Raw genomic sequence first — 26785 nt, forward strand, 5'->3', positions numbered from 1 at the left:
GTTCGTGGGTTCGAGCCCCGCGTCAGGCTCTGTGCTGACAGCTCAGAGCCTGGAGCCTGCTTCAGATTCTGTGTCTCGCTCTCTCTCTGCCCCTCCCCTGCTCATGCTCTCTCTCCGTCTCAAGAATAAATAAAACATTAAAAAAATAATAATAATTAAAAAAATAATAATAATAAATAAATAATTTCCAGTATCAAGAACTAAATCATGGGAAAGTAATGATTTAGAACACAGATGTTGCCACAGGTCAGGACTTCCATCCTGTAGAGTACAAAAGAAAGAAACAAAATCTTTTTTCTTTAAGTAGCATACATTTAGCTGGATTTTAGACATCCAATATGAATTACATTCTTGCCAAATAAGAAATCTGAACTTTCACGTGTATGGAAAACATAAACAGAAAATCAATTTCACTAATGTATGTAATAGCTGCACATGGCTGACAAAAACACTGACATTTGGGGCCTAAACATTTAGCAAGTAACATTTCACGTTCTTTCAGCTGAACTCAGGAAATACATTCTATGATTAGGTCAATAAAAGTGTCTCCTGGCCAAGAAGCGTCCCTTAACGGAGATATCCTTCCTTGTCCTACTGATCTCCCTTACAACACTGAGCCCTGCTCAGAGGGAAGGAGGTGAGAAGAATAAAGCATAGTCTGAGGGCACCCAACTGAAGGGACATGATTCATATACTTTGTTTAGACTCATCCGGGCTCATGAAAACTGTGAACAACTCGTGTATCAAGGCTCCTGATAGAAGAGAATATCACAAAAAAAGCAAACTGCTAACACACACACACACACACACACACACACACACACACACAGTGTGGGGGATTTCTGTGCAACTAGAAGGACTGAGGAAATGAGTAAGACTTATTAGGAACCATGCCACAATTTTCCTCACAAGTTCTTCTTTTCCCTTCCTTTGAAAAATGGAAGTGAATTTTTAAAAACCCCTAAGAGAAGCGCGTGTGCCCAATACCTGAAACTCTGTAGATGCCTTCACACTTCATGCCATACTTCTCTACATAATCTACACATTCACGGAAAACCGCCGGCAGCCGAATGCCGTCGTACATCATGGTCCTCTCTACTGCATCGGCCAAAGGAACTCCAAAAATGGGTTTGAGATTCGGAACGTCAACCTGAGGCACCTCTGGTTCCTGAATTGGCTTCTTCTTTTTCTTCTTTTCCTTCCACTGTTTAACAACATCAGCTGCTGTCAAGTCTTTTGACTTCTTCTCTTTATGTTTCTCTTCTTTGTGCTTTTCTTCTTTATGTTTTTCCTCTTTGGGTTTCTCTTTTATTTTAAAATCCTTCTCTTTCTTTTTAGAAAAGCTGGGTTTCTTGAAAACATGGATTCCCTTGGACCTCTTCATTTTGGAAGGACTTTCAGCCTCATCTCCAGAGCTATCTTCCTGAAAGGCAGCATAGCCTTCAGCTGCCAAAGAAATGCAGGGAATATAAGTCATACACCTGTTTCATGTCAAACCGTCCATGAACTTTTGGAAAACAGGACCAAAAACAGTGCCACCTGGGACTGGCTACCTTGCTTTTCACTTCATGGCCAATCCCTCCTGGGTGCTGCCAGTCATGAAAGGGGTTTCTTCTCAGCTAACAAGAGATGATGCACTGACATCTCCTGACCACAAGAGGGCGAATGCGGCGTGCCAGTCACCTTTGTAACCGGGTTCATGTGTGTGCCCGTGGAATTTTGGCAAACCAAACCAAATATTGTAAACACACAACAAAGGATCTGCAGAGAGGGCTAATGCAAGGAGTCCTTCTATAATATATGATGAAAAATCATCATCTGAATAATGGCCTCTTATTTAGATTTTTTTTTCATATATTTGGTCCCTGTTATTGAAGCAATCTGACACCCGTTCCCCTGTCACACTTTGCCCTCCTGTCACTAGCTGTGAAGTTCTTTCTGGAGACCAGCAGGGGCTGAAGTCTCAACTGGGTAGAGGGCAGAACCAGGAAAGTTCCCTAATCTCTGGATGGCGGCCAAATGCATCAGCCCACTTCTCTGCATCTTGAGCCCTGGTTTTCACACACTGACACTTGTTTTATATCCTATCAGTTATCCTACTTTGGTTTGGTTGTTATTTTAAAATATGATTTTCCTGTTCTTTTCTTTAGCCAGCTACCTTAATAAGCCATTTCATAACGAAGATTAAATTTAAAAATTTCACAAATTACCCTCTACTTAAAATACCACAAATACCACAGCAACCAGAAGAGCAGAAATCTTAAGGGCGAGAATACCACGATACAGAGCAGCTGCAGTTCTCAGACACTGCTGGTGTGAGTGCAATCTGGTACGACCACTCTGAAAAATCGTTTTGCAGGATCTACTAATGCTAAAATAAGCATGGCCTTTTAAGAGAGCAATCCCACAACAGAAACGTATAACCACGTACAACGACATTCACGGAAGCACTATTCACAAGTCAAAAACTGAAAACAACCCAAATGACCAATAACAGAATAGATACATTCTAGCATATTAATGCAATGAAACAAAATCCAGTAATAAAAACGACAAATTACTGCCACGTGGAATAACACGGATGAATCTAACAAATACAACTTTGGGCAAAAGAAACTAGACACAAAAGGAAATATGCTTTCATTTACATAAATTCAAAATTTATGTAATTTTCAGTTTCAAGCTATACTGAAAGAAACTTACCTTTGGAAAGTGTGGGGGATTCCCTCTGCAGGGATAATGGGAGGGAATTTCTAAGCGTGCTGATAATGCTCTATTTCCAGATGCTTGTAATTACAAGGACGCATGTCCATTTTGTGACAGCTCATTCAAGTGGCACACAATTTGTGCATTCTATCTCAATGCTATGCTTCAAAAACAAATTGACTTAAGTATAACATGAAACTCAAAACAGAGCACCTCATTTGCTTTTAACATACTAAAGAGCTATGCTTAAACAATTTGGCTTTCCTACAGAATAGGACCTATAGAGAGAATGCATCGTGGCATCTGCCTAAGACAAACAAATAACTACCTTTTTCACAGTTCCAATAAAGTGTACCCCCACTGGCCTACACAACCCAGCCAAGAAAGTAATATTCTGTAAGGGTAAAATTTCAAGATCTACTTTTTATACATTATTTAAAATGACCCATTTACGAAACTTCTAACAAAAACCTTTACCACTTCTGGAAATTCAGTAATTTTGTTCGCAAGAGTAAGACCCTAAGATACAACTCCAGTATACAAAAATTGAGACCCAGAAAAGTAAAGAACAGAAAATGCCAAACAAGAATCTTTGCAGACAGCAGGCACAGTGATTAGAGTAAAAGTTTACCCCAAATATACCAAAAGCGTAGAGAAAAATGGCACTTACTCCTTTTTTCTTTTTTCTTAAATTTTCCTTTTTTCTTCCCATGGTCTTTCTCATCATCAGACACTATGTCAGGAGGCTCATGAAGGCTGTCATGGGGAGGCGAGGGCTCGCCAGTGCGGTACAAGCCGGGAAACTTGGTAGGGCTGATCTCCTCAGAGCTGGGGGTTCGGGTAAGACCACTGCCATGCTCCACCCTGCGGTGCTCACTAGGGCTGCTGGTGGGGGGCAGGAAGCACTCAGTCATTCTGCCTCCCTGACGAGACAGTGAGGAGGGTTTCTCTGTTACCTATCCATTACACCTGCACAGAGGGAGAAAAGATCATCAACACCAACCAGAACACAAAAGCACCGCACAAAACACGGCGATTAACCTTGCATTTAGAAATCAAAAATATTTTTCTTTACAACCCTTTTGAAAATACTCATTCATTTTAACATCTCAAGTGACATTCCATTCATCACACATTTCAGTTCTCAAAGAGGCAGAAAGCACTGGCACCTTTAAGTATTAGAAAAATGAACCAAATGAAAATGAGAGTTCTCAAAGTCGAATACAGAGTTCCTCTTAAAAAGAAGGGGTTTCGGGGCGCCTGGGTGGCGCAGTCGGTTGAGCGTCCGACTTCAGCCAGGTCACGATCTCGCGGTCCATGAGTTCGAGCCCCGCGTCGGGCTCTGGGCTGATGGCTCAGAGCCTGGAGCCTGTTTCCGATTCTGTGTCTCCCTCTCTCTCTGCCCCTCCCCTGTTCATGCTCTGTCTCTCTCTGTCCCCAAAAAAATAAATGTTGAAAAAAAAAAAAAAAAGAAGGGGTTTCATTTTGACTGTTCTTTCCAACATGCAATCTATTTTTCTCTAAATCATGAAAAAACAGCCATGAATAATAAATTACACAGATAGCTTAATACAACTACACATGAATAGTTCAGAATGAGAATTAAAATTTACAATATTTATAGCGATGTATTTGATGATTCACACAATTATAGATCATTCATTATAGTTCTACAGTGCATGATATTAGGTAGTTCATGTGTTGATAATAACTTATTTTGCATTGCAGTTATGTTAAAAGAAACAAGGGAACCCTTATTTGTTCAATCCGAAAAGACACACTAACTAGATTCACTATAATGGACACTATACAGGACAAATGCAATAAGAGTTCAAGGTTTGGTCACTTTTTCTTCCTCTTTAGACAGAGGTAACACAGTCTATGTACATTATTCAAAAGTTACTTGGATTATTAGTTCTTATTCCACTTTAATATCTTTATGATACTCATTTGGAAAACTATTAGAATCACTTGTTTCTCTTTGCATTTACTTTTAAGGTTATTTTGCAATTTAATAAATCCAAGAGCCCTAAATGACAAGACTAATAAATCTGACCATGAACACACTCAAAAGAAAATGTAAAAAAAAAAAAAAAAATTCTGCAGGCAGGGCGCCTGGGTGACTCAGTTGGTTAAGCATCCGACTCTTGGTTTCAGTTCAGGTCATGATCTCACGGTTTGTGGGTTCCAGGCCTTCACTGGGCTCTGTGCTGACGGCGTGTGATTCTCTCTCTCCCTCTTTTCCTGTCCCTCCCCTGCAAGCTCTCTCTCAAAATAAATAAACTGTAAAAAAAAAAAAATGTGCAATAGCTAAGTTCTTTAAAGAGCTAAGAGCTCTTACAAATCAGTAAAAATATGAACAAATCAAGACACCTACACAAAGGACATGATATAATTCACAGAAAAATGACTAATATCCATGCAAAAATAATGTTCAGGTACAGTTTTAATTTTTAAAGTATAAACTAAAACAATAAGTTACTTTTCTAATATCAGACTGGCAAAGAACAAAAAAGTGTATAATACCCAATGTTGGTAAAGATATAAGCAAAGGACTCGTAAGACTCTCTACTAATAACAGAAGTATACATTAGCACAATCTTTTTTGAAAAGCAATTTGGCAATATCAAAATATAAAATGTACTCTCTGATCCAGGCATTCCTCTTTCAGGAATTTATCCTTCACATACATTTTTGTAAGAAATCAAAGATGTGCACATGAAAATATTCATTTTAGCACTGTAAAAGCAAAAACATGATCATCTACGTGGCTATCAATAGATCAATTCAATTATGATTTATCCACATAATGGAATATAAATTAACACACAATTTCTGAAAGCATGTAAGAAATAGTTAACTATTGGGGCGCCTGGGTGGCTCAGTCGGTTAAGCATCCAACTTTGGTTCAGGTCATCTCACGGTTCGTGGGTTTGAGCCCCGTGTCAGGCTCTGTGCTGACAGCTCAGAGCCTGGAGTCTGCTTCAGATTCTGTGTCTCTGTCTCTCTCTGCCCCTCCCCTGCTCACACTCTGTCTCTCTCTCTCTCAAAATAAATAAACATTAAGAAAAGAAAAAGTTAACAATTATTAACTCTTGGAAGTGGTAAAATGGGAGAAAGATTTTTATTCCTTCTATGTAGTTTGAAACTTACCATGTGCTTTTATTACTATTATTGTAAAAAATTGAAAAAAATGAACAGAGCATGTTTTTAATTTCATAAAAATCATGCAGCATTTAAAATCAAGCTTTTAGTACTATTTAATAATGTGGGGAAAAACAACTTTATTTACAGCACAATATCAATATTTAAGTACATAAACATTTATGCAAAACAAATCATAAGAACGAGAATGTGAACAATTTTCTCTGAATTGAAAGATCATAAGTGACGTAAGTTTTCTTCCTACCCTTCTACATTTCATAAATTTTGTACCCACTATGCATTATTGCATAAAAAGAGGAGAGAGTTCCATTAGAGGATCTGTAAGCATCACTCTAATTCTTCTGTTTTTCTGTTTGGCTATTGTTTTTTAAAAGTACATTCTATTCTCTCTTCAATCGAAGGCATCGTAAGTTTTGACACTCACAGGATTTAGGTGGAGCTGGGGCCCGACAGCATAACAGTTACACATTACAGGTGAGCAAACTGAGCTCCAAAGACGGAGGAGCCAGAAGACAGCCCCTGAGAACACAGCCGTACAGCACAGAAATAAAACCCCTTACAGGCATCCATCCCACCCACACTCCACCACTTGGTCTCGTGCTCCCCTGGCTTTGCCAAGGCTGTCTTCACTCCCGGGAGTCCAGCCCTCCTTCCAGCACTTTTGCATGGCCAACTGCTACCCCTCCTTCGACGTGGCGCCTGAAAATGGGCATGAGGAATCTTTTTGAAGTGACAGAAACAGCCTAGATTTGGATTGTGGTGATGGTTACACACACTGGTTAATTTGCTAAAAAAATCACTGAATTATACACTTAGAGTAGATGGATCTGATGTGTATGTAAATCACACCTAAATAAAGCTGTTTAAAAAAAAAAAAGGTCAATTACCAGCAACTCTTCTCCAGGAATCCTCCCTCATCACTCCTTTTCTGTGCCCCCCAAATCTCTGGAACACACCTCCAACACCTCCAGCACTGCATGCACCGTGCTGTGTTTTCACTGCCTACACACCCATGGGAAGTACTCAAACATTTACTTAATGAACTACTTAGTTTTTTCCATGTTCTCAACATATTGTGTCTGCTGATGAGACGAAGACTAGAAGGAATGAACCTGACCTTTAGCCGTACATTTTAGTTAAGGAAACAAAGCAATGGAGCCCGAATTTTATTTGAGCTCCTGTGGTTTCAGCCATGTTCATATACATTAACTAACCTTAGTACATAGTGTTAGAAAAGAAGTACTTTTTCGTGTTCACAAACAGGGGAACCAAGGCTCAGAGGGCCGCAGTAACTTACATTAGTCACACAGCAAGGAAGAAGTAAAACTGGGCAGTTATGCTGCCCTTTGCATGTAACACCCAGAAGAGAGGACATTCATGCCAGAACAGCACAGTTAAAGGCACAAGCAGAAAACACGGGGATTGTTTGCAGGATGGCTGCAAGCCTGGTCTGACGGGAGCAGTTCCTGGGAAGGAGGCTAGGGAAGGCTCGGAAGGACAAGGTGGACTCTGAACTGAAAACCAACCGGATGCCAAGCTGAGAACTTCAGCCTTGATGTGGGAGCTGACTCATCACCAATTCCAAAGCCAGTAGTGACAAAACTGACGCTGAAAGGAGTCGGAGCAGGAACATGCACAATCAAATGCCACACAGGCATGTGGTCATTCTCTCCCGTGTTCCTGCGGCGTTTTGTAACTTACGCCTATGTGCACACTCACACACATTCTCCCAGCTCCTTTACTATCATTACTCAGTTTCCATACTAGACTGATGAAGAAGACACGTTTGTTCATAAAGTGCTTAATAGATTATCTTGCAAAAACTACTTTAGAGAAATATTTGTTGACTTGCTTCCCTATAGTTGGGAATGAGTGAAAGGAAGGGCAGCAAGTAGCAGCATATGAAGGGGTGAAGGCCTGAAAACAGGATGATTAAAGGCAACAACAACTGGTGTTTCCATTAGGGCACACTGTTTTGAGAACTGGAGAGCCGCAGCAAGCCTAAACTTCACCAAATAAAAGGGCAGAACAGGCCTCAAATGGTCCAATTTGTTTAAGTATAAATAGCCAAAGATAAGAAAACAAAAATTAGAAATTCCTACTTCTAAATTTGTAAACATTTGAATAAAGAATACCTATCACTATTCCTCCTGGTAAGCACAACTAGAAATCCTGGATAATAGAGTTAAAAATAAACAAAAAACAGACAAAAGACAAAAGGCAGAGAAGAAGGCTGGTGGGTTAGGGACTTCAGGATTCTAACAACAACAGAGCTGTGAGTTCCCTGGATTTTCTTTTTGCCTCTACATCTCAGATGTGCTTCTCAAGAAGCCCGAAACCCAGAATCCCAGACAGGCACAGATAAAACAACAAAAACCTGCTCTCTCTAGCCAAAGGACCAGGAAAGGGGCTGCCTTGCAAGATGAAAACTTCCAGATAATAATGGTCTACCCTAGGCAAACACCAAAAAACCTGAAGTTCTGCCCCTATCTGCACCAGTAAGAGGGAGATTAGATTTGTGCCCTCAGGTGGTGGCCCAGCACCCCCGCTGGGGGTTGTCAAAAAAGGACAAGTAGGGAACTGGGGCCTTTCACACCTGCCAGCTGGTTAAGAGTGCTCTGCTCCTGCAGGGGTGTCTATGGAGACCAGGTGAAGAATCTGGACCTCCACCCCACACCCCCAAACTGTAAGTAACTAAGCACCCTGCTCCACTGCTGCTGGGTAGTCTCACAGGACACCTAGTGAAGAGTCAGAATTTTTCATCATCACCCAGTGGTAGTGACGCCACCCCACCTGAGTGTCAATGGAGACCACATGGGAAAATAAAAGCAAAAGAGAAAAAAATTAACTCTCCAAAGAAAAGGTTAATTGTACAGAAAGCAAATCACAACACGTAGAATTAAAACCAGTAATTACATCACATGCAATGGACTAAGCATTCCAATAAAAAGGCAGGGATGGGGCGCATGGGTGCCTCAGTAGGTTAAGTGTTTGACTCTTGATTTTGGCTCAGGTCATCTCACGGTTCATGAGTTTGAGCCCCACATCGAGCTTGGGATTCTCTCTCCCCCTCTCTCTGCCCCTCCCCCATCCACACACACCTCTCTCTCTCTCAAAATAAATAAACATTTTTTAAAAAGACAGAGATAATCAGACTGCACAAAAAGCAGATCCAACTGTATGCTTTTTACAAAAGGTCCACTTTAAAAATAATTATTACACACGGGGCGCCTGGGTGGCTCAGTAGGTTAAGCGTCGGACTCTTGATTTCGGCTCAGGTCATGACCTCACGGTTCGTGAGTTCAAGCCCCACACTGGGCTCTGTGCTGACAGCTAAAAACCTGAAGCCTGCTTCAGATTCTGTGTCTCCCTCTCTCTCTGCCCCTCCCTTAGTCGCACTCTCTCTCTCTCAAAAATAAAAATAAAACATTAAAAAAAAATTAAAACTGTAAAGGAGGGGAGCCTGGGTGGCTCAGTCAGTTAAGCATCTTTCTCTCAGGTCATGATCTCATCATTTGCGAGTTCAACCCCTGATTGGGATCTGCACCGACCCTGTGGAGTCTGCTTGGGACTCAATCTCCTTCTCTCTCTGCCCCTTCCCCACTCACGCTTTTTCTCTCTCTCAAAATAAATAAACTTTAAAATAAGATAAAATTGTAAAGGAAAAAATGGGAATGGGATGGCAAAATCTTAGCAGCAAAATCACTAAACAAATTGAAAATATTAATGCACAAACATTAAAATACTAAAGATTATATGTTGCATATAAAATACAGTACAGAACCAGGAGTTGCACTATACTAAAGGTAAAAAGTGTTACCTCTGCAGTATCTGACAAAAAGTACTAAAAGTATAAAGCACTTTTATGACAGTTACCGCTGAGGTAAAGCAAAGAAAAAGTTTCATAAAACTAGACTCAAAAACATTCACTTTTCCTAAAAAATAAAATAAAAAATAAAATAAAATAAAGCAGAATAGAATAGAAAAATAAAATAAAATAAAATAAAATAAAATAAAATAAAATAAAAGGGGCACCTGGGTGACTCAGTTGGTTGAGTGTCTAACTCTTGATTTTAGCTCAAGTCACGATCCCAGGTCATGGGATCAAGCCCCATAGGGCTCTGCGCTCAGCATGGAGCCTGCTTGGGATTTTCTCTCCCTCCCTCCCTCTCTCTCTCTTTTTCTCTCTCTCCCCACCCCATTCCTCTACCCTGCTCTCTCCAAAATTTAAAAAATAATAATAAAAATAAAAACATATACCTTTTCTCCAAAGAACTAAGAGAATAAAATTATTCTTTTTTTTTTAACATTCATTTATTTTTGAAGGTGAGAGAGACAGAGTATGAGTGGGGGAGGGGCAGAGAGAGAGGGAGACACAGAATCCAGAAGCAGGCTCCAGGCCCTGAACTGTCAGCATACAGCCTGATACGAAGCTCGAACTCACAAGCCATGATATCATGACCTAAGCCAAGTCAGACACTCAACCGACTGAACCACCTAGGTGCCCCGATACACATTATTCTTAAAACAGTCTTTTCTGCTCTGGTACCAGTATTAATCAGCTCATGTAATAAGAATCATCCATGCAAAAGGACAAAGTAATATAAGTAGGGAAGAAAGAAAGATTACTAAATTAAAGTCTCCCAAAATGAGCTTCTGAGAATAACTCTAATGTTTTATTATACTTGATAATATCTACACAGAAAAAGACCTATGCCAGAAAACCAAGAACTTGCTTAACTAGTTTATAAGTCAAACAAATTCAGCATTTTATAAACGTTCTTTATTAATAAATACCAGGCTAAAACTCAGTAGAAGCAGGTCTTCCTTGTTTTTATAGTTTTAAAAAATAAGCTGTAAACTAAGAGTCTCCAATCTAAATCTCCACAAGAGAATCCAAATACGGGCTCACTAATACATTACCTACTGAACCTCTAACTAGCATTAACCTACTATTTGGGAATGCCAAATCTGGACACACAACACATTCTTGTTCTTCAAATGATGTGGAAAGAAACTTTCTCAGAATTAAAGTTCAGATCACAAGAGACTCCTAAGCACCCCACATAGTAACTGAAGAGACCCGCACTGAAGCACATTACGAAGTTTCAGAGTGTAAGGGGACAGAATGAGATTACTAAGAGATTCCTCCAGGAAAAATACTTACAAAGATCAGGACCAATATGTCAACAGGAACACTGGAAATTTAAAGACAATGAAGAAATATCTTCAAAACTCTAAAAGAAAATTAGTTCCAACAACCACTCAAGTGTACAGGTAGAACATAGACATTTTCAGACACACAGCATCAAGGAATGTACTTCCCATACACTTTCTCTTGAGTTCCAAAGACCTGAGTGCAACCCTGGAAAGCAGCAAAGGAAGCCCCAGGAAAAGCAGGCCTGTGACCAACTACTGACGCAGTCCACAGTGACACAGGAGGAAGAGTTCCCAAGCACAGTGGGATGTACAGACCTCTGGCCATGTGGAAAAGAACAGTAAAATCTGGTGAAGAGCTGCTGGGGCTTTGGAATAAATTGGTCATAAGAACAGAATAGAAAAACAAATAAAAACAGAAGGTAACCAACCATTAACTATAAGGAAAAGAAAAAGGCAGATGAGAAAATGAAATTGTAGTCTATCGCCTAGCTCAGCATTACACATGTGTCCAGTCATCATAATGAAAACAATGAACACTGACTCAATCAAGCTCTGTGACAGGCAGGATTGCATCAGAGGGCTTAAGGGAGGGAATTCTGGAAAAGGTATGAGACCTAAATCCTCATCTACCACAACACCCAGTTATTTGACAACACCTACAACTGGTATCTTAAAAAAACAGCAGTGTAAATATATTATTTAGAAATAAGGAAATAAATAACAAAAGAAATAAGACTGAGGGGGGTGCAAGAATGAGGCAGGGAATAGCGTTTTCCATTGTAAGTCGTTCAGTACTATGTTGGGGGGGTCCCCAAGATCATCCCATGACCCACATAACTCCGCATATAGTCATACCCAAGGCTGAGATTTATTACTATGAAAGGTTGGCAAAAACAGCAAAAGAAAAGGCACATGGAGAGAAGTCCAGAGGAAACCAGGCTCAAGCTTCCAAGAGCCCTCCTGCAGTGGGCTCACAGAGACAGGCTGAATTCTTTCAACAGTAACGTGTGAAGTGCTGTCTGCCAGGCAGCTCCTTAAACTGAGCCCAAGGTCTTGGTGGAGCCTAGCACGTACAGGACTCCAGACTCCCAGAAAGAAAGCAGGTTATTCAGCAGAAACCGCACTGTTTTTACCAACAGTTGAGACACAGTAAGCCACTCTTCTCATCTAGGAAAGTTGAATGTACTGTGCAAAACATAACATCAAGTTTTCCTGTGTCAGCCAGGACTGACTTTGCAGGCAGGCCTTTCGATGGACGGCGGTCTCAGCCAGCTGTAGTAACTCTACACGAGCACTACTGGATACCTTAAACTATCTTAAGAATTATTCCGATACAATTTTAAAACTTAAAAAAATCATGTCTCACACACACAAAGAAGGATGCTGGCAATCTTATTTTAAAACCAAATAAAAGAGAAAAAGGGATTTCTCTTAAAATATGAATGTTACCGTCCAAGAAAAAAAATGTTTTAAGTTTATAAACAAAATGGGACCTATATAATCCTTCAGATGAAGCAGATAGGGTTTAGAGGGGTTCATAACATCAGCAGTGAGATTATCCCCATGATAGTATGCTTGAGGTTTATGACCTATGCCCAGTAAATGCACACGAGTATTCACATTTACAAGCTTGACGACAATTTCTCATGCACATCCCCACAGATCAATTGTCCTTGTTACATAATTAGTCCTTTCAAATCTACTAACAACTATTTAGGGCTGTACCTTAAAAGAGATTTTACTCTTTATGTGAAGTTATTGTTCCTTTTCTATACCCTTCTTATATATTCTAAGACTTCATCTTAAGTTTCTCCCCTACCCCCAGGTGTCTATCCAAACAAACAAACATTTAATTAGAGTCCCACATGCCACTCACAGAAATTCACTGAATGACATAGTGATTTCATGTCTTCTACTCAGCTTTCTAACATTATCAGTGTCACTGATTAAAACAATATGCCTAGGGGTGCCTGGGTGGCTCAGTGGGTTAAGTGTTGTCTGACTCTTGATTTCAGCTCAGGTCATGATCTCATGTGAGTTTGAGCCCCACACAGGGCTCCATGCTGACAGTTCAGAGCCTGCTTGTAAATCTCTCTCCCTTTCTCTCTCTGTCCCTCTCTCTCAAAATAAATAAACTAAAAACAAAACAAAACAAAACAATATGCCCAAGGTATTCATGTAAAAGAAAATTTAAAAATTTTAAATTCTGAAGTTCATTATAATGAAAATGAATGCATTTTCAATGCTGACAACTACTATACAATTAATGACAAGAAAACAGAAAAACTAACAAGTTAGTTCAGGAAATTAACATAATGCAATCTGTAAAATCAACCTCCAGATGAGAATGAAATCTGAAGAGCATAAGAAATAGACTCATAAATACAGAAAACAAAACTAATGGTTGCCAGAAGGGAGAGGGGAGGGCAGTTAAGCAAAATGGGTAAAGGGTAGTGGGAGGTACAGGCTTGCAGTTATGGAGTGAATAAATCACAGGGATGAAAGATAGCATGGGGAATATAGTCAATGGTATTGTAATAGGGTTGTGTAGTGACAGATGGTAGCTAGGCTTGTGATGAACAATGCATAATGTATAGACTTGTGGAATCATTACCTTGTACACCTGAAAGTAACGTAACAATGTGTGTCAACTCTGCTTCAAGGTAAAAAATAATATAAAAGAGCATAGCTCATGTCCTTTATTTAAAGTGAAAGTTCAGACTCTAAGGATTCGAATGTCAAGTGTTGGAAAATGAGCAGCCAAAACATACAGAAAATAATTCCACCTTCTGTCTACAAGGAGGCTGGAAAGGACACAGTTCAGTCCTATGTGCAGCTGCGTGAATCAAAAAGTAGAGACGTATATTAAGTATCAGGGGAAAACCCACAGTGGACTCTTGCCTTTAAACAAAATCAAAGTGGTATCACTAGCAGTCATTCTATACACAGGACAAAAAAAGTTTTCTTATTAAAAAAAATCATAATACATATCATTTGGTACTTATCAGTGAAACAGAACATTTTTAGAGGTCTGGTATACCCTTTTGAGGGGTGAGAAGACAGGCCTCCTTCCTGCCACATTTCATAATCAGATAATCTATTCTCAAGGAAATCTTACATGAGAATTTAACTGGAGAGTATAAGGACAAACAAACTTTATTTAACAATAACTTTTAAGACACACACCAAAGGAGGTACTTGGTTGGCTCAATAGGAAGAGCATGCCACTCTTGACCTTGGGGTTATGAGTTCAAGCCCTATGTTGGGTGTAGAGATTACTAACAAACAAACAAACAAACAAACAAACTGAAAATGCACACCACTGGTTGCAACAGAAACTGGGCAGAAATACCTAGTCGATGGTTCCCAAACAGTGCACTGAGGCACCCAGAGCATCATAAGCCAAGTCATAAAAGAGCCATGGGGCATCTTCGATTTGAGACAAAGAGCAGTGCTCAACATCTGTCAGACACTGTACAAACTACCAGCTAAAAGAAGTTCAATTTCAACATTAGGTTGAGCTACATTCCTGTCAATGGCATATTTTTGTGAAGTGAGATTTTGGGGATAGTAGCTATAATTTTTTTTTAAGTACCATGTGAAAATCAACATGGGATAAGAAATGACAGTGGTAATGTCCAATCTGATTACAAAGTTATTAATATGTACAGTATCCAGCAGGCACAGGCAAACCATTTAGTTATTTAAGAGTGAAATAAAAATATTATCTTCTCTTTCAATTTATGTGTATTTTTTTTCAAATATGAACTAAATTGTCATGACATAAATACACATTAAGTTGTGTGAACATAACAACATAACATGGAACTATTAGACATTTCCATTAGGCTGACACCAGATCCTAGAGCAGGATATGTACAAGACAAGACTGAAATATCATGTCATTAAAAAAAAATAAAGTTACAAAAGATGCTTGAAATCAAGTCCAAATGACTCAGAAGGCAACTAGAAGATGATCCCACTGGTCAAAAATTAATAAAATAATTGCAATGAACTAAAATGTATCAAGTACATTTAAATCCATGAGTTCATAATATACTCAAAATTCACTGGTCACTTTGCAGGATGCTAGAGAACCATCTCATTATTTGGAATAGCTGGTAAATAAAGGGGGGAAAAGGCATTTATCCTGAACTTCCATTACAAAGTGTTGATGCAGCAAATTTATTTTGATCAAAATCTTCCACCTAATAAACAAAGAAATGAAAGACTATCACCACTTAATAAGCGAGTTAAAAATGGGTACTGGTAATGATTATCAATGGCTGCTAATATCTTACACAGAAAAGAAACACCTTAATGTGCTCTCTGATGGACACACACATCAGCCTTGCAAAAATAAGCAAATAAAGTCTCAATCTGATTAAGCTTCAAAATCTATAGGGTATGGAATTTAGTTTCTTTAGTTAATATTTTGTAAGAAAAAGAGAGTGGGGAGGGTAAACATATAAAAATTAAGAGACTTAAGACCAAGAATGAGAAGACAAGCCACACTGGATAAAAATATTCATAAAAGACTATAATGTAACAAAGGACTGTTATCCAAAATGTACTAAGAACTCTCGAAACTTAACAATAAGAAAACAAATCCATTTAAAAATGGGAAAAAGAGCAGAACAGACACCAAAGAAAATATACAAATGACAAGTAAACATATGAAAAATGCTCCATATCATTAGGGAACATTTCTAATTAAAATGATGAACCTGATAAAAAAAAATCTAGATTTTAAAAAAATGATATATCTATTTTTAAAATTGTTGGGGCACCTGGGTGGCTCAGTCAGTTAAACGTCTGACTTGGCTCAGGTCATGATTTCACGGTTCATGAGTTTGAACCCCACATCTGGCTCTGTGCTAACAGCTCAGAGCTTGGAGCCTGCTTCAGATTCTGGGAGAGAGGGAGCTCTCTCTCTGACCCTCCCCCACTCACACTCTGTCTCTCTCAAAAATAAACATTAAAAACATTAAAAAAAATGTTTTTGTTAACTACGTATGGCAAAGGATGTTAACTAGACTTCTTGTGATCATTTTGCAATATATACAAATATGGAATCATAACATTGTACACCTAAAATAAATGTCAGTTATGCCTCAGTTAAAAAAAACAAAACAAGGAAATACTGTATACCTATTAGAATAGCCAAAATCCAAAATGCTGACAAAACCAAATGCTGATGAAGATATGGAACTATTACTCAGTGCTGGTGGAAATGCAAAATGGCAAAGTCACTTTGGAAAACAGGTTAGCAGTTTCTGATAAAACTAAACATCCTCATACAACATACAATGCAGCAATCACACTCCTTGGTGTTTTGGTATTTACCCAAATGAGTTGAGAGAACTTATGTACACACAAAAACCTGCACATAAGATGTTCATGGAGGCTTAGAGAATTACATTTATTCATAATTGCCAAAACTTAAAAGCAACCAAGATGCCCTTTCATAAGGGAACGGATAAATAAGCTGTGATATATTCAGACACCAGAATATTATTCAGTGATAAAAATAAATGAGTGGAATCTTAAATGGAGGAAGAATTTTAAGTGCCTGTTACTAAGTGAAAGAAGCCAATCTAAAAAGGCACATACTGGGGCGCATGGGTGGCTGAGTCAGTTAAGCAGAGTTCAAGCCCTGCGATGGGCTCTGTGCTCACAGCACAGAGCTTGCTTGGGATTCCATCTCTCTCCTTCTCTCTCTCAAAATAAATAAATATATAAACATTTTAACATAATAATAAATAAAAACAAAAAAATTTTAAAGGCTACATACTGTACTGACTCCCATTATATGACATTCTGGAAAAGGCAAAACTCTGGAGACTGCTAAAAGATCAATGGTTGCTGTGGTTGTGGAAGGAGGCGGGGAAGGAAGAACAGACAGAGCACAAAGGATTTTTAGTGCAGTGAAAACATTGTGTGATAACACAATGGTAGGTACATGTCACGTATTTGTCCAAACCCACAGAATGTACAACACCAAAGTGAACTTTAATGTGGACTGTGGACTCTGGGTGATTATGAAGTGTCACTGTAGGGTCATCAAGCATAACAAATGTACCACTCTGGCAAGGGGTGAAGGGGGTGCTGATAATGGGGTAGGCTATGCATATGTGGGGGCAGGGGGCATATGGGAAATCTCTATCTTCTGCTCAATTTTCCTGTGAACCTAAAACTGCTTTTAAAAAGTCTGTGAATTTAAAAAAAGAAAAAGTAACCTAAGGAAAACTTAAGGAAGCTAAATTTAATGTCATAATATGCTCATTTTCTTAAAACACTAAACTTAAGTTGAAAAACTTGGATGGTATCTGCTGCTTTCCAATTGTGTTACCACACTAGTAGGTTAACAATATAGACTTCAACGAGCCTCTTCTCCAGTTTTACATCCACACTTTTGTTTCCCATGATTTTCCTAAGCGGAACGTCAAAGGTCTTGATTTATTATTTTAACTTCCGAAGAAACTACTTAAAATTGCCAACATCTTAAAATTGCTACAATTTATAAATTTTCCTTACAAAGTCTTCTTTCTAGTATAGGAGAGGGGAGCTTTCTTCCTCATCTTCCCTCTCTTTTTTCTCTTCAGTATTTCTGTATCCAAACTGGGGGCACCTGGGTGGCTCTGAAAGCAATTCCAAATGTTTCACTAGTATTTTTGTTTTTAACAATTTTTTATGCAGAAGCTTCATATCTAAATATTTGTACAACTTTCTAAGGCAATCAGTTTTAAGGACTTCACTCAAAGAAATAGGCCTAGTTGGGGCACCTGGGTGGCTCGGTTAAGCGGCCCACTTCGGCTCGGGTCATGATCTCACGGTTTGTGAGTTCCAGCCCCGCGTCGGGCTCTGTGCTAACAGCTCGTTGGAGCCTGGAGCCTGCTTCGGATTCTGTGTCTCCCTCTCTCTACCCCTTCTCCACTCATGCTCTGTCTCTCTCTCTCTGTCTCTCAAAGATGAATAAACATTAAAAAAATTAAAAAAAAAAAAAAAAAGAAATAGGCCTAGTGCCTGGTACGCAACAAATATTGATTCCCTCACTCCATGTACTACAACTGTTTAGATGGAAGATATACATGTTTAAAGATATACATGTATCTTTGTATGTGTATAAAATATCTCTGCAAGAACATACAAGAAATTAAGTTGTTCTTCCTTTGGCAGCATCTTTAACGGCTGAGAAAAACACAATCATATTTGTCTCATGCAGACTCCCTTCCCTCTGTAAGGAAACTGGGAAATATCCCGACAGAGAGCTAATTTGGTAAATAGGAAGTATATCGGGCTCTGGACTCTGATGATCTGGGCTCGAATCTTAACTCTGTCTGGAACACAACTATGGGTTTTGACTAAGTACCATCACCTTTCAGAGACCAAATTTCCTTATCTGTACAAAAGAATACTGACATCTGGCAAGGCATTGGCAAGATTAAGTAGAATGGAATCCCTCATATATAGTAGGCACTCAGTAAGCAATAAGAAGATTAGCCAATATTTACTTGTGCTATTAACTATAAAAAAAAAGCAAGAGTATAAAGATGTCTGGACAGAGCACCTGGGTGGCTTAGTCGATTAAACGTCTGACTCTTAATTTCAGCTTAGGTCATGGTCTCACCCTCTGAGATCAAGCCCTGCATTAGGCTCTGTACAGGCCCAATGCCTACTTAGGATTTTCTCTTTTCCTCTCTCTCTGCCCCTCCCCTGCTCATGCTGGCGCTCGAGCTTTCACTAACTTTAAAAAAAAAAAAAAAAATGTCTGGACAAAACTTGAAATTTTCTAAACTATATTTCTCCCCCATCTAACACTCTGAAAAATGAGGTTTTTCCTGCCTTTTCTTTGTGATTGTCCCTTTGAAAACCCCTTAAAAATTTTTAAAAACATCGTAAACACATTTAAAAAGCCAAGATGAGGGGGGCCTGGGTGTTTCAGTCAGTTAAGCATCCAGCTCTTGGTTTCAGCTCAGGGCATGATCTCACGGTTCTTGAGTTAAACCCCCGTGTCAGGCTTAGCGCTGACAGTGTGCAGCCTGTTTGGAATTCTCCCTCTTTCCCTTTCTCTCTGCCCCTGCCCCCTGAGCGCCTGCATGCTCTCAAAAATAAATAAATGAACTTTAAAAAAACTTAAACTTAAAAAAAATAATAAGCCAAGAAGAAACGTGGAAAAAAATACTGACACTACATGTGGCAAATATTTTATAAAATTTTTTAAAAAGAAAAAAACGGGGCGCCTGGGTGGCTCAGTCGGTTGAGTGTCTGACTTTGGCTCAGGTCATGATCTCACAGTTTGTGGGTTCGAGCCCCACATTGGGCTCTGTGCTGACAGCTCAGAGCCTGGAGCCTCCTTCGGATTCTGTGTCTCCGTCTCTCTGCCCCCGCCCCCACTCACACTCTGTCTCTCCCTCCTTCAAAAATAAACATTAAAAAAAAAAAAAGTAAAAAAAAAGAAAAACAAGGGGTACCTGGGTGGCTCAGTTGGTTAAGCATCTGACTCTTGATTTTGGCTAAGGTCATGATCTCAGGGTTTGTGGGATAGAGCCACACATCAGGCTCTGCACTGAAAGCATGGAGCCCGCTTGGGATTTTTCTCTCTCAAAAAAAATAAACATGCATACTTTACATACTGTATGTTAGCCAATTTGACAATAAATTATATTACAAAATAAAATCTAAAAAAAAAATTAAAAATTAAAAAAAATTGGTAGAGGGTATAAACACAAAACACACAAAAAAGAGATTTTAAAAATTAAGGAATAGGAAATTAAAGACATGTCCTTTTTTAACTGCAAATCTTCTGAAGATGAACAGGTCTGATACCCAATAATGGAAGGGTGTGTAGAAAGAGGCACCCTAATACATTAGTAGTAAAAGTGTAAACTGATACATTTAAAAGGGCAATTTAACAAAACCTATCAAAAATTAATATTCTCACCTAGCAATTCCACTATTAAAACCTTATCCTCAAACACACAAAAGTAAGCAAGAATATAAGTAAAAGGATACTTAACATCACATTTATAACAGCCAAGAAACCTTTATTTACATTGCATCTCTACACACATCTAAAATCCTTTAAAAATAAAGCACTGAGAAGAAGAATATGCTGGCTTACTGTATGCTACATGAAATTCACTTGAACTATACGAATACCAGGTAGCCTAAAAGTTAAGTGTAGTGAAATAGATGGAATGTTGGCAAAATGCTGGCATAAGAAACAGCAAAAGTCCACCGCTCCATAAAAGCAACTAAAAACTGTGAGAATCAACTTTTCCAGAACAGCAGAAACTAACCCAAAGCTTGCAGCAATCCCAGGATTACTTATTCAAGACACCGCTAAATCTTGGTAAAAACACAGAGCTTTGTGGCATTTAACTTACTCTCGTCCTACCCTGAGCTCCGCAGATCAGTGGCAGCCACGAAAACAGCAGCACACGTTCCCAGCACTGGCCGGCAGAACAAACCTCATTCACAAACAAACTGAAACTATTTGTTTTGACCTACCTAAGGGCTCCCTGGAAGACTTTCTGAAAAGTCAAGCTTTATCTCACCTAATACTGCTACCTCAGACTTTCCCCAAAGCTAAAGCCACTACAGGACACAAAGGGTATTTGCCAAAAACATTTACAGGCAGATGTTTTCAGCGCTGCTGCCTGATGCAATGAGTAAAAGCTGGGGCAAACAAACTGACCAAAAAACCTTGAGTGGTAAGGCTGGGCGATGAGATGTTTTGGGAAATAAAGACCTTGAACAGATTCCTGGGAATCTAGGACGCAATGTGTATGCCCAGGGCTGTGCACATGCTCAGGAATTTTGCCAGCTCTTGACTTTTTTTTTTTTCTTCCAGTACTTGGACTATGTCATCCCACCACTTCCTGGCCTCTATGGTTTCTGCTAAGAAGTCAGAGCAGTTGGCTGTTAAATGATATTGAGGATTCTTGTATGTGGGGAGTCACTTCTGTCTTGCTTCTTTCAAGATTCTCTCTTTGTTTTTCAACTGTTTGATTAAGAGTCTCAGTGTGAATCTCACTGAGTTTACTGTACCAAGAAGGCTCACTCTGGACGACCCTGATCTTTATACAAACAGGAAATTAAGACTAACCAGAGCTGTAAAGTGGCCGAGTGCTCAAGGAATACTTCAACAGTAGCACAACACCCCTCTGAACATACTGGGAGATGTTTTTGGTATGAAATGTTTTAAGGAAATACCTGTCCAATCATTAGCTGACCAATAAGCTAACAGAACACAGACTTCAATGGGCACACATAATAAAGAATATATATACTTTAGAAAATTAGTTCAGAAAAGTTTCTAAACAACTAACAACAGTTACAAGTAGCAACAACCCTGGGGAAAGAGGAGAACCTAATTTCCAGAACTGCCATTTTACAATACTCAAAATGTCCAATTTCAACAAAAAATCACGCACATGTAAAGAAACAAGAAGGAATGGCCCACACACACAGGAAAAAAAAAAAAAAGCCATCACCGGAAACTCCCTAAGGAATTCCAGATATCAGACTTACTAGACAAAGACTTTAAGATCTGATTTAAGTATGTTCAAAAGCTGAAGGAAATGATGCCTAAAAAACTAAAAGAAAGCATAAGAATTCTGTCTCACCAGGTAGAGAACATTAATAAAAAGACAGAAATTACTTTTAGGGGCACCTGGGTGGCTCAGTCAGTTAAGCATCCAACTCTTGATTTTGGCTCAGGTCATGATCTCATGGTTCACGGGTTCAAGCTCTGCATCGAACTCTGTGCTAATGGCGCAGAGTCTGCTTGGGATCCTCTCTCTCCCTCTCCCTCCACCCCTCCCCTGCTTACGTGTGCGCGTGCTCTCTCTCTCTCTCTCTCTCTCAAAGTCAATAAACACTAAAATAAATAAAAATTAAAAAGTTATTTTTTAAAGAATCAAATAGAAATTCTGGAATTGCAAAGTATAACAACTGACATGAAAAATTCACTATACAGACTCAACATCAGATTTGAGAAGGCAGGACAAAGACCGGTGATCTTAAAGACAGGTCAATTGATATATATCAGTCTGGGGATCAGAAAGAAAAAATAATGAAGAAAATATAACAAAACCTAAGAGATCTGTGGTACACCATCTGGCATACCAAGTATAGTGGCAGTCCCAAAAGAAGAGGAGAGAGAAAAGTGAAGAAATAATATCTGAAGAAACTGTGGCTAAAAACTTCTCAGATTTAATGAAATATTAATCTATATATCAAAGAAGCTCACTAAACTCCAAGCAGGAGAAATTCAATGAAATTCACACTGAGGCACATCTTCATCAAATAGTTATAAAAACAAAGAGAGAATCTTGAAAGAAGCCCACGGAAGTGACTCATCACATACAAGGCATCTTCATTCATTAACAGCTGACTTCTCATCAGAAACCATACAGGCCAGAAGGCAGTGGGATGACATAATCAAAGTACTGGAAGGAAAAAAAACTGTCAACCGAGAATCTTTATCTTGTATAATTATCCTTCAGAATTGAAAGAAAAAAATAATACATTCTCAGAAGAAAAAAATCTGAAAAAATTCATTGCTAATTGGCTTATCCTACAAGAAATGCTGAAGGGAGTCCTTCATGCTGAAATGAAAGGACACTAGACAGTAATTTGAATCCACACGAAGAAATAAAGAACGGCAGTAAAAGTAACTACATAGGTAAATATAAAAGATAGCATAAATGTATTTTTCATTTGTATCTATTTTCTCTGCATAAAGCAACAGTTTTAAATCAGATGGACATACAAGGTATAAAGATACAACTTGTGACAACAGCACTATAAAGGGGAGTGGAGCTATAGGAGTACACTGTTGAAATTAACCTGTTATTAATCTGAACTAGACTAATACAAATTAAAATGTTAATCATAACCCCAGGTTAACCACTAAGAACTAACTCAAAACTATGTAGTAAACAAAATATAGGAATTAAAATAGTACACTGCAAAGAAACAGAAAAGGCAATAATGGAAGAAATGAAGAATAAAAAGAATTTTAAATATATAGAAAACAAACAGCAATAGGACAGGAGTTCTTATTAATGAATAATTACTTCAAATATAAATTGGTTGAATTCCCAAAATTAAAAGGCAGACACTAGCAAAACAGATTTTTTTTTTTTTTTAAGATAAACTATCTATTGCCCATAAGACACTCACTTTAGGTTCTAAGACACAAGTTGAAAATAAAAAGATATTTCATACAACCAGTAGCCAAAAGAGTGCTGGGAGGACTGGCTATACTAGTAACAAAATAAATTTTAAAACAAAAATATATTCTAAAAGACAAAGAAAAATATTTAACGATAAAACGGTAAGATAACAATTACAAACATATATGCACCTAATAACAGAACCCTAAAAGATATGGAACAAAAAAAACTAAATTGAAAGGAAAAACAGTTCAACAATAGTTGAAGACTTCAAAATGTATAGACTAAGTAGACAAAACATCAATAAGAAAAAGAGAAGACTTGAACAATACTTTAAACTAAACCTAACAGAAATCCACAGAACACTCCACTCAACAATAGCAGAATACAGATTCATCCCAAGTGCACCTGGAACATTCTTAAAGAAAGATCATATGTTAGGCCATGAACAAATCTGAATAAATTTTATAAGACTGAAAGCACATAAAGTATATTCTCTGACCACAATGAAATAACAATGAAAATCAATAATCTGAAAAATAATTTTTAAATTAAAAAATATGTAGGAATCTTAACCAACATTTAACAGAACATCTGACAGACTAAGAACAGAAGGGAACTTTGTCAAACTGATCAAGGGCATCAGTGAAAAACCCATAGTTAACATTACAATTAATGGTGAAAGACTGGAAGCTTTCCTCCTAAGACCAGGAACAGGACAAGGAGATTTGTCCTTGCCACTTCTATTCAACATTGAACTGGAAGTTCTAGCCAGGACAACCAGGCAAAAAATAAAAAAATAAATAAATAAATAAAAAAAAAAGCATTCACATTGCAAAGGAAGAAGTAAAACTGTCTCCATTCACAGATGACAGAATCTTACATAGAAAACCCAAAAGAATATACTAGAAAATTATTAGAGCCAATAAATGAGTTTAACAAAGTTACAGGATACAAGATGAAGATAGAAAATTAACTGTGTATGATGATACAGTCCAAAAATGAAATTTTAAAAAAATTCCATTTGTGGAGGTAAAAGGTACAACATAGGGAATAGACTTTTCAGACCGGAGGACTCAACAATGTTAAGACAAAATAATAATGCCCTAACTCAAAGGGATATATAGATTCAATGCAAACTCTATCAAAATTTCAACAATCTCTTTTGCAGAAATGGAAAAGCTGATTTTCAGTTTAACATGGAATTACAATGGGCCCTGAATCAAGCCACAAAAAATAATGAAACAGAAGAAGGTGGAAGACTTACACTTCCCGATTTCAAAAGGTACTACAAAACTATAGAATAGCCAAAACAATGTAGTACTGGCATTAGTATAAACATACAGACCTACAGAATTGATTTGAGTCCAGAAATAAACCCAAACATCTATGGTCAACTGATTACCAACAAGGGTGCCAAGACTATTCAATGGGAAAAGAATGGTCTCTTCAACAGATGGGTATGAAACAACTGGATTTCCACATGCAAAAAAACAGACCCATATCTCAGACCACACATAAAAATTCACTCAAAATGAATCAACACCGAAACATAAAAACTAAAACCATAAAACTCTTAAAAGAGTACTAGCCTAAATTTTTACATCCTTGGATTTGACAATGGATTCTTAAATATGACAACAAAATCATGAGTAACAAAAAGGAAAAAATGGACAGACTGTACTTCATCAAAATTAAAAACTTTTACTATCAGAAGATGTTATCAAGAAAGTAAAAAGACAACCTAAAGAATGGAAGAAAATATTTGCACATCATCTATTTGATAAGGGTCTAGCATCCAGAATAAACAAAAAGAACTCTTACAACGCAAAAACATAGAGACAACCCAATTTAAAGTGGGCAAAGGACTTGAGTAGGTATTTTTCCAAAGATGACCTACAAAAGCCATTGAAAGGATAGTCAATATCATCAAGTCAAAACCACAATGAGATACCAATTCACACCCACAATGATAACTAAAATTTTAAAACCCAGAACATAACAAGTGTTGGTGAGGATATGGAGATACCAGAATCCCTACACTGCATGACGAAATGGTACAGCTGCTTTGGGAAACAGTTTGGTACTTCCTCAAAATGTTAAACGTAAGAGTCGCTATACGATCCAGCAATTCTGTTCCTAGGTATGTACCCAGGAGGAACATACATCCACACCAAAACCTGCACATGAATATTCACACCAACATTATTCACAATAGCCATAAAGTAGAAAAAACTCAGTCACCAACTGATCACTGGATAAACAAAACATGGTGCAACCAGGCAATGGAAGATTATTTGGCAATAAAAAGGAATTAAGTCCTGATATATGCTACAATATGATAAACGTCGAAAACATTATACTGAGTAAAGGAAGTCAGTCACAAATGATAATATATATGGTTCCATTTATACAAAATGTCCAGAGTAGGCAAATCCAGAGAGAGCAAGTAGGTTAGTGGTTGCTAATGGGTGGGAGTAGGGGGAATGGTGAGTGACTGACAATGAGTAAAAGGTTTCTTCCTCGGGATAATAAAAATGTTCTAGTTGACTGTGGAGATGGCCGCACAACTGTATGAATATACTAAAAACCACTAAATTGTACACTTGAAAAAAGCAGGCTTAAATCTTTGCCATGTTAAAAATCACTCCCTTAACCCTTTTTACCTTCTGCTAACACCTCTTTCCATTCTTCACAGCTAAGACTTATTTATTCTTGAAATAATCTACATTTATTTTCTTCACTCTCTGACCTTCTATTAACTCCTCAATTCAATAAAACCTAGTTCCTTCCCCAAAAGTTAATTGTATTAAGTAGAATTTAAGTTAAGCATTAAGTAGAATGTTACAACTGATCTTAGTTATTAAATTCAATAGACTCCTAACAATCCTTGTTTAACTCAAGTTCTCAAAGCAGTTAGAGCATAGCTTTTTTTTTTTTTTAATTTTTTTTTTTCCTGGAGAGTTGGTTTTGAAGTATAACTTCCTTTTGAAATGATTCCATTTTGGCTTCTATGACATTTTCTCATGATTTCTCTGCATCTCTAAACACAGGAATTTCCCTTTCCAGGTCTTCTTCCTCTATCTGGCTTTAAATGTTATTCTCCATTGTCTATTTCCAGGACTATTCTCCATTGGTAAATTCTTCCTACATGGTATTACCTAAATCAAAGGTTTCAGCTACCACCTAGAATACAGCCTGCTGACTTGCACAGTAAGACTTCTCGGAGACTCCAAATCCACACACCCGACTCTGCAGCCAATGTTTCCACTTGAATGTTTCATAGATTAACTCCCTATTCAGTATATCCAAAAGCTAAAATACTGTTCCTCCCCAAGTTTGCTCCTCTTCCTGAAGTCCCTGTCTCAGTACAGAGTTGACCCTTGAACAACATGAGTTTGAGCTGTGCAGGTCCACTCATATGTGGTCTTTTTCGATAAATACAGTACTGTACTGTAAACGTATTTTTCTTCCTTATAATTTTCTTAATAACACTTTTTTTTCCTCTAACTTTACCGTAAGAATACAGTATATAACACACATGACATATAAAATATGTGTTAATTGAC

The 26785-nt window shown here is 38.0% G+C and overlaps 1 protein-coding gene across 3 annotated transcripts in view; it reads right to left on the reverse strand.

Annotated features, from left to right (window-relative positions):
- Positions 1–26785, reverse strand: part of RALBP1 (ralA binding protein 1) — a 49206-nt gene that overhangs the window by 18936 nt on the left and 3485 nt on the right. For all 3 annotated transcript variants that reach the window (XM_045459719.1, XM_045459718.1, XM_045459717.1), the window contains exons 2-3: positions 3377–3675; positions 988–1446 (exon numbers count right to left, since the gene is read on the reverse strand). In XM_045459719.1, the coding sequence (XP_045315675.1) occupies positions 988–1446; positions 3377–3620 (703 nt within the window). In that variant the 5' untranslated portion in view covers positions 3621–3675. The remainder of the gene's footprint in view (positions 1–987; positions 1447–3376; positions 3676–26785) is intronic.

Source organism: Leopardus geoffroyi, chromosome D3 (assembly GCF_018350155.1).
Source record: "Leopardus geoffroyi isolate Oge1 chromosome D3, O.geoffroyi_Oge1_pat1.0, whole genome shotgun sequence".
Taxonomy (NCBI): Eukaryota; Metazoa; Chordata; class Mammalia; order Carnivora; family Felidae; genus Leopardus; species Leopardus geoffroyi.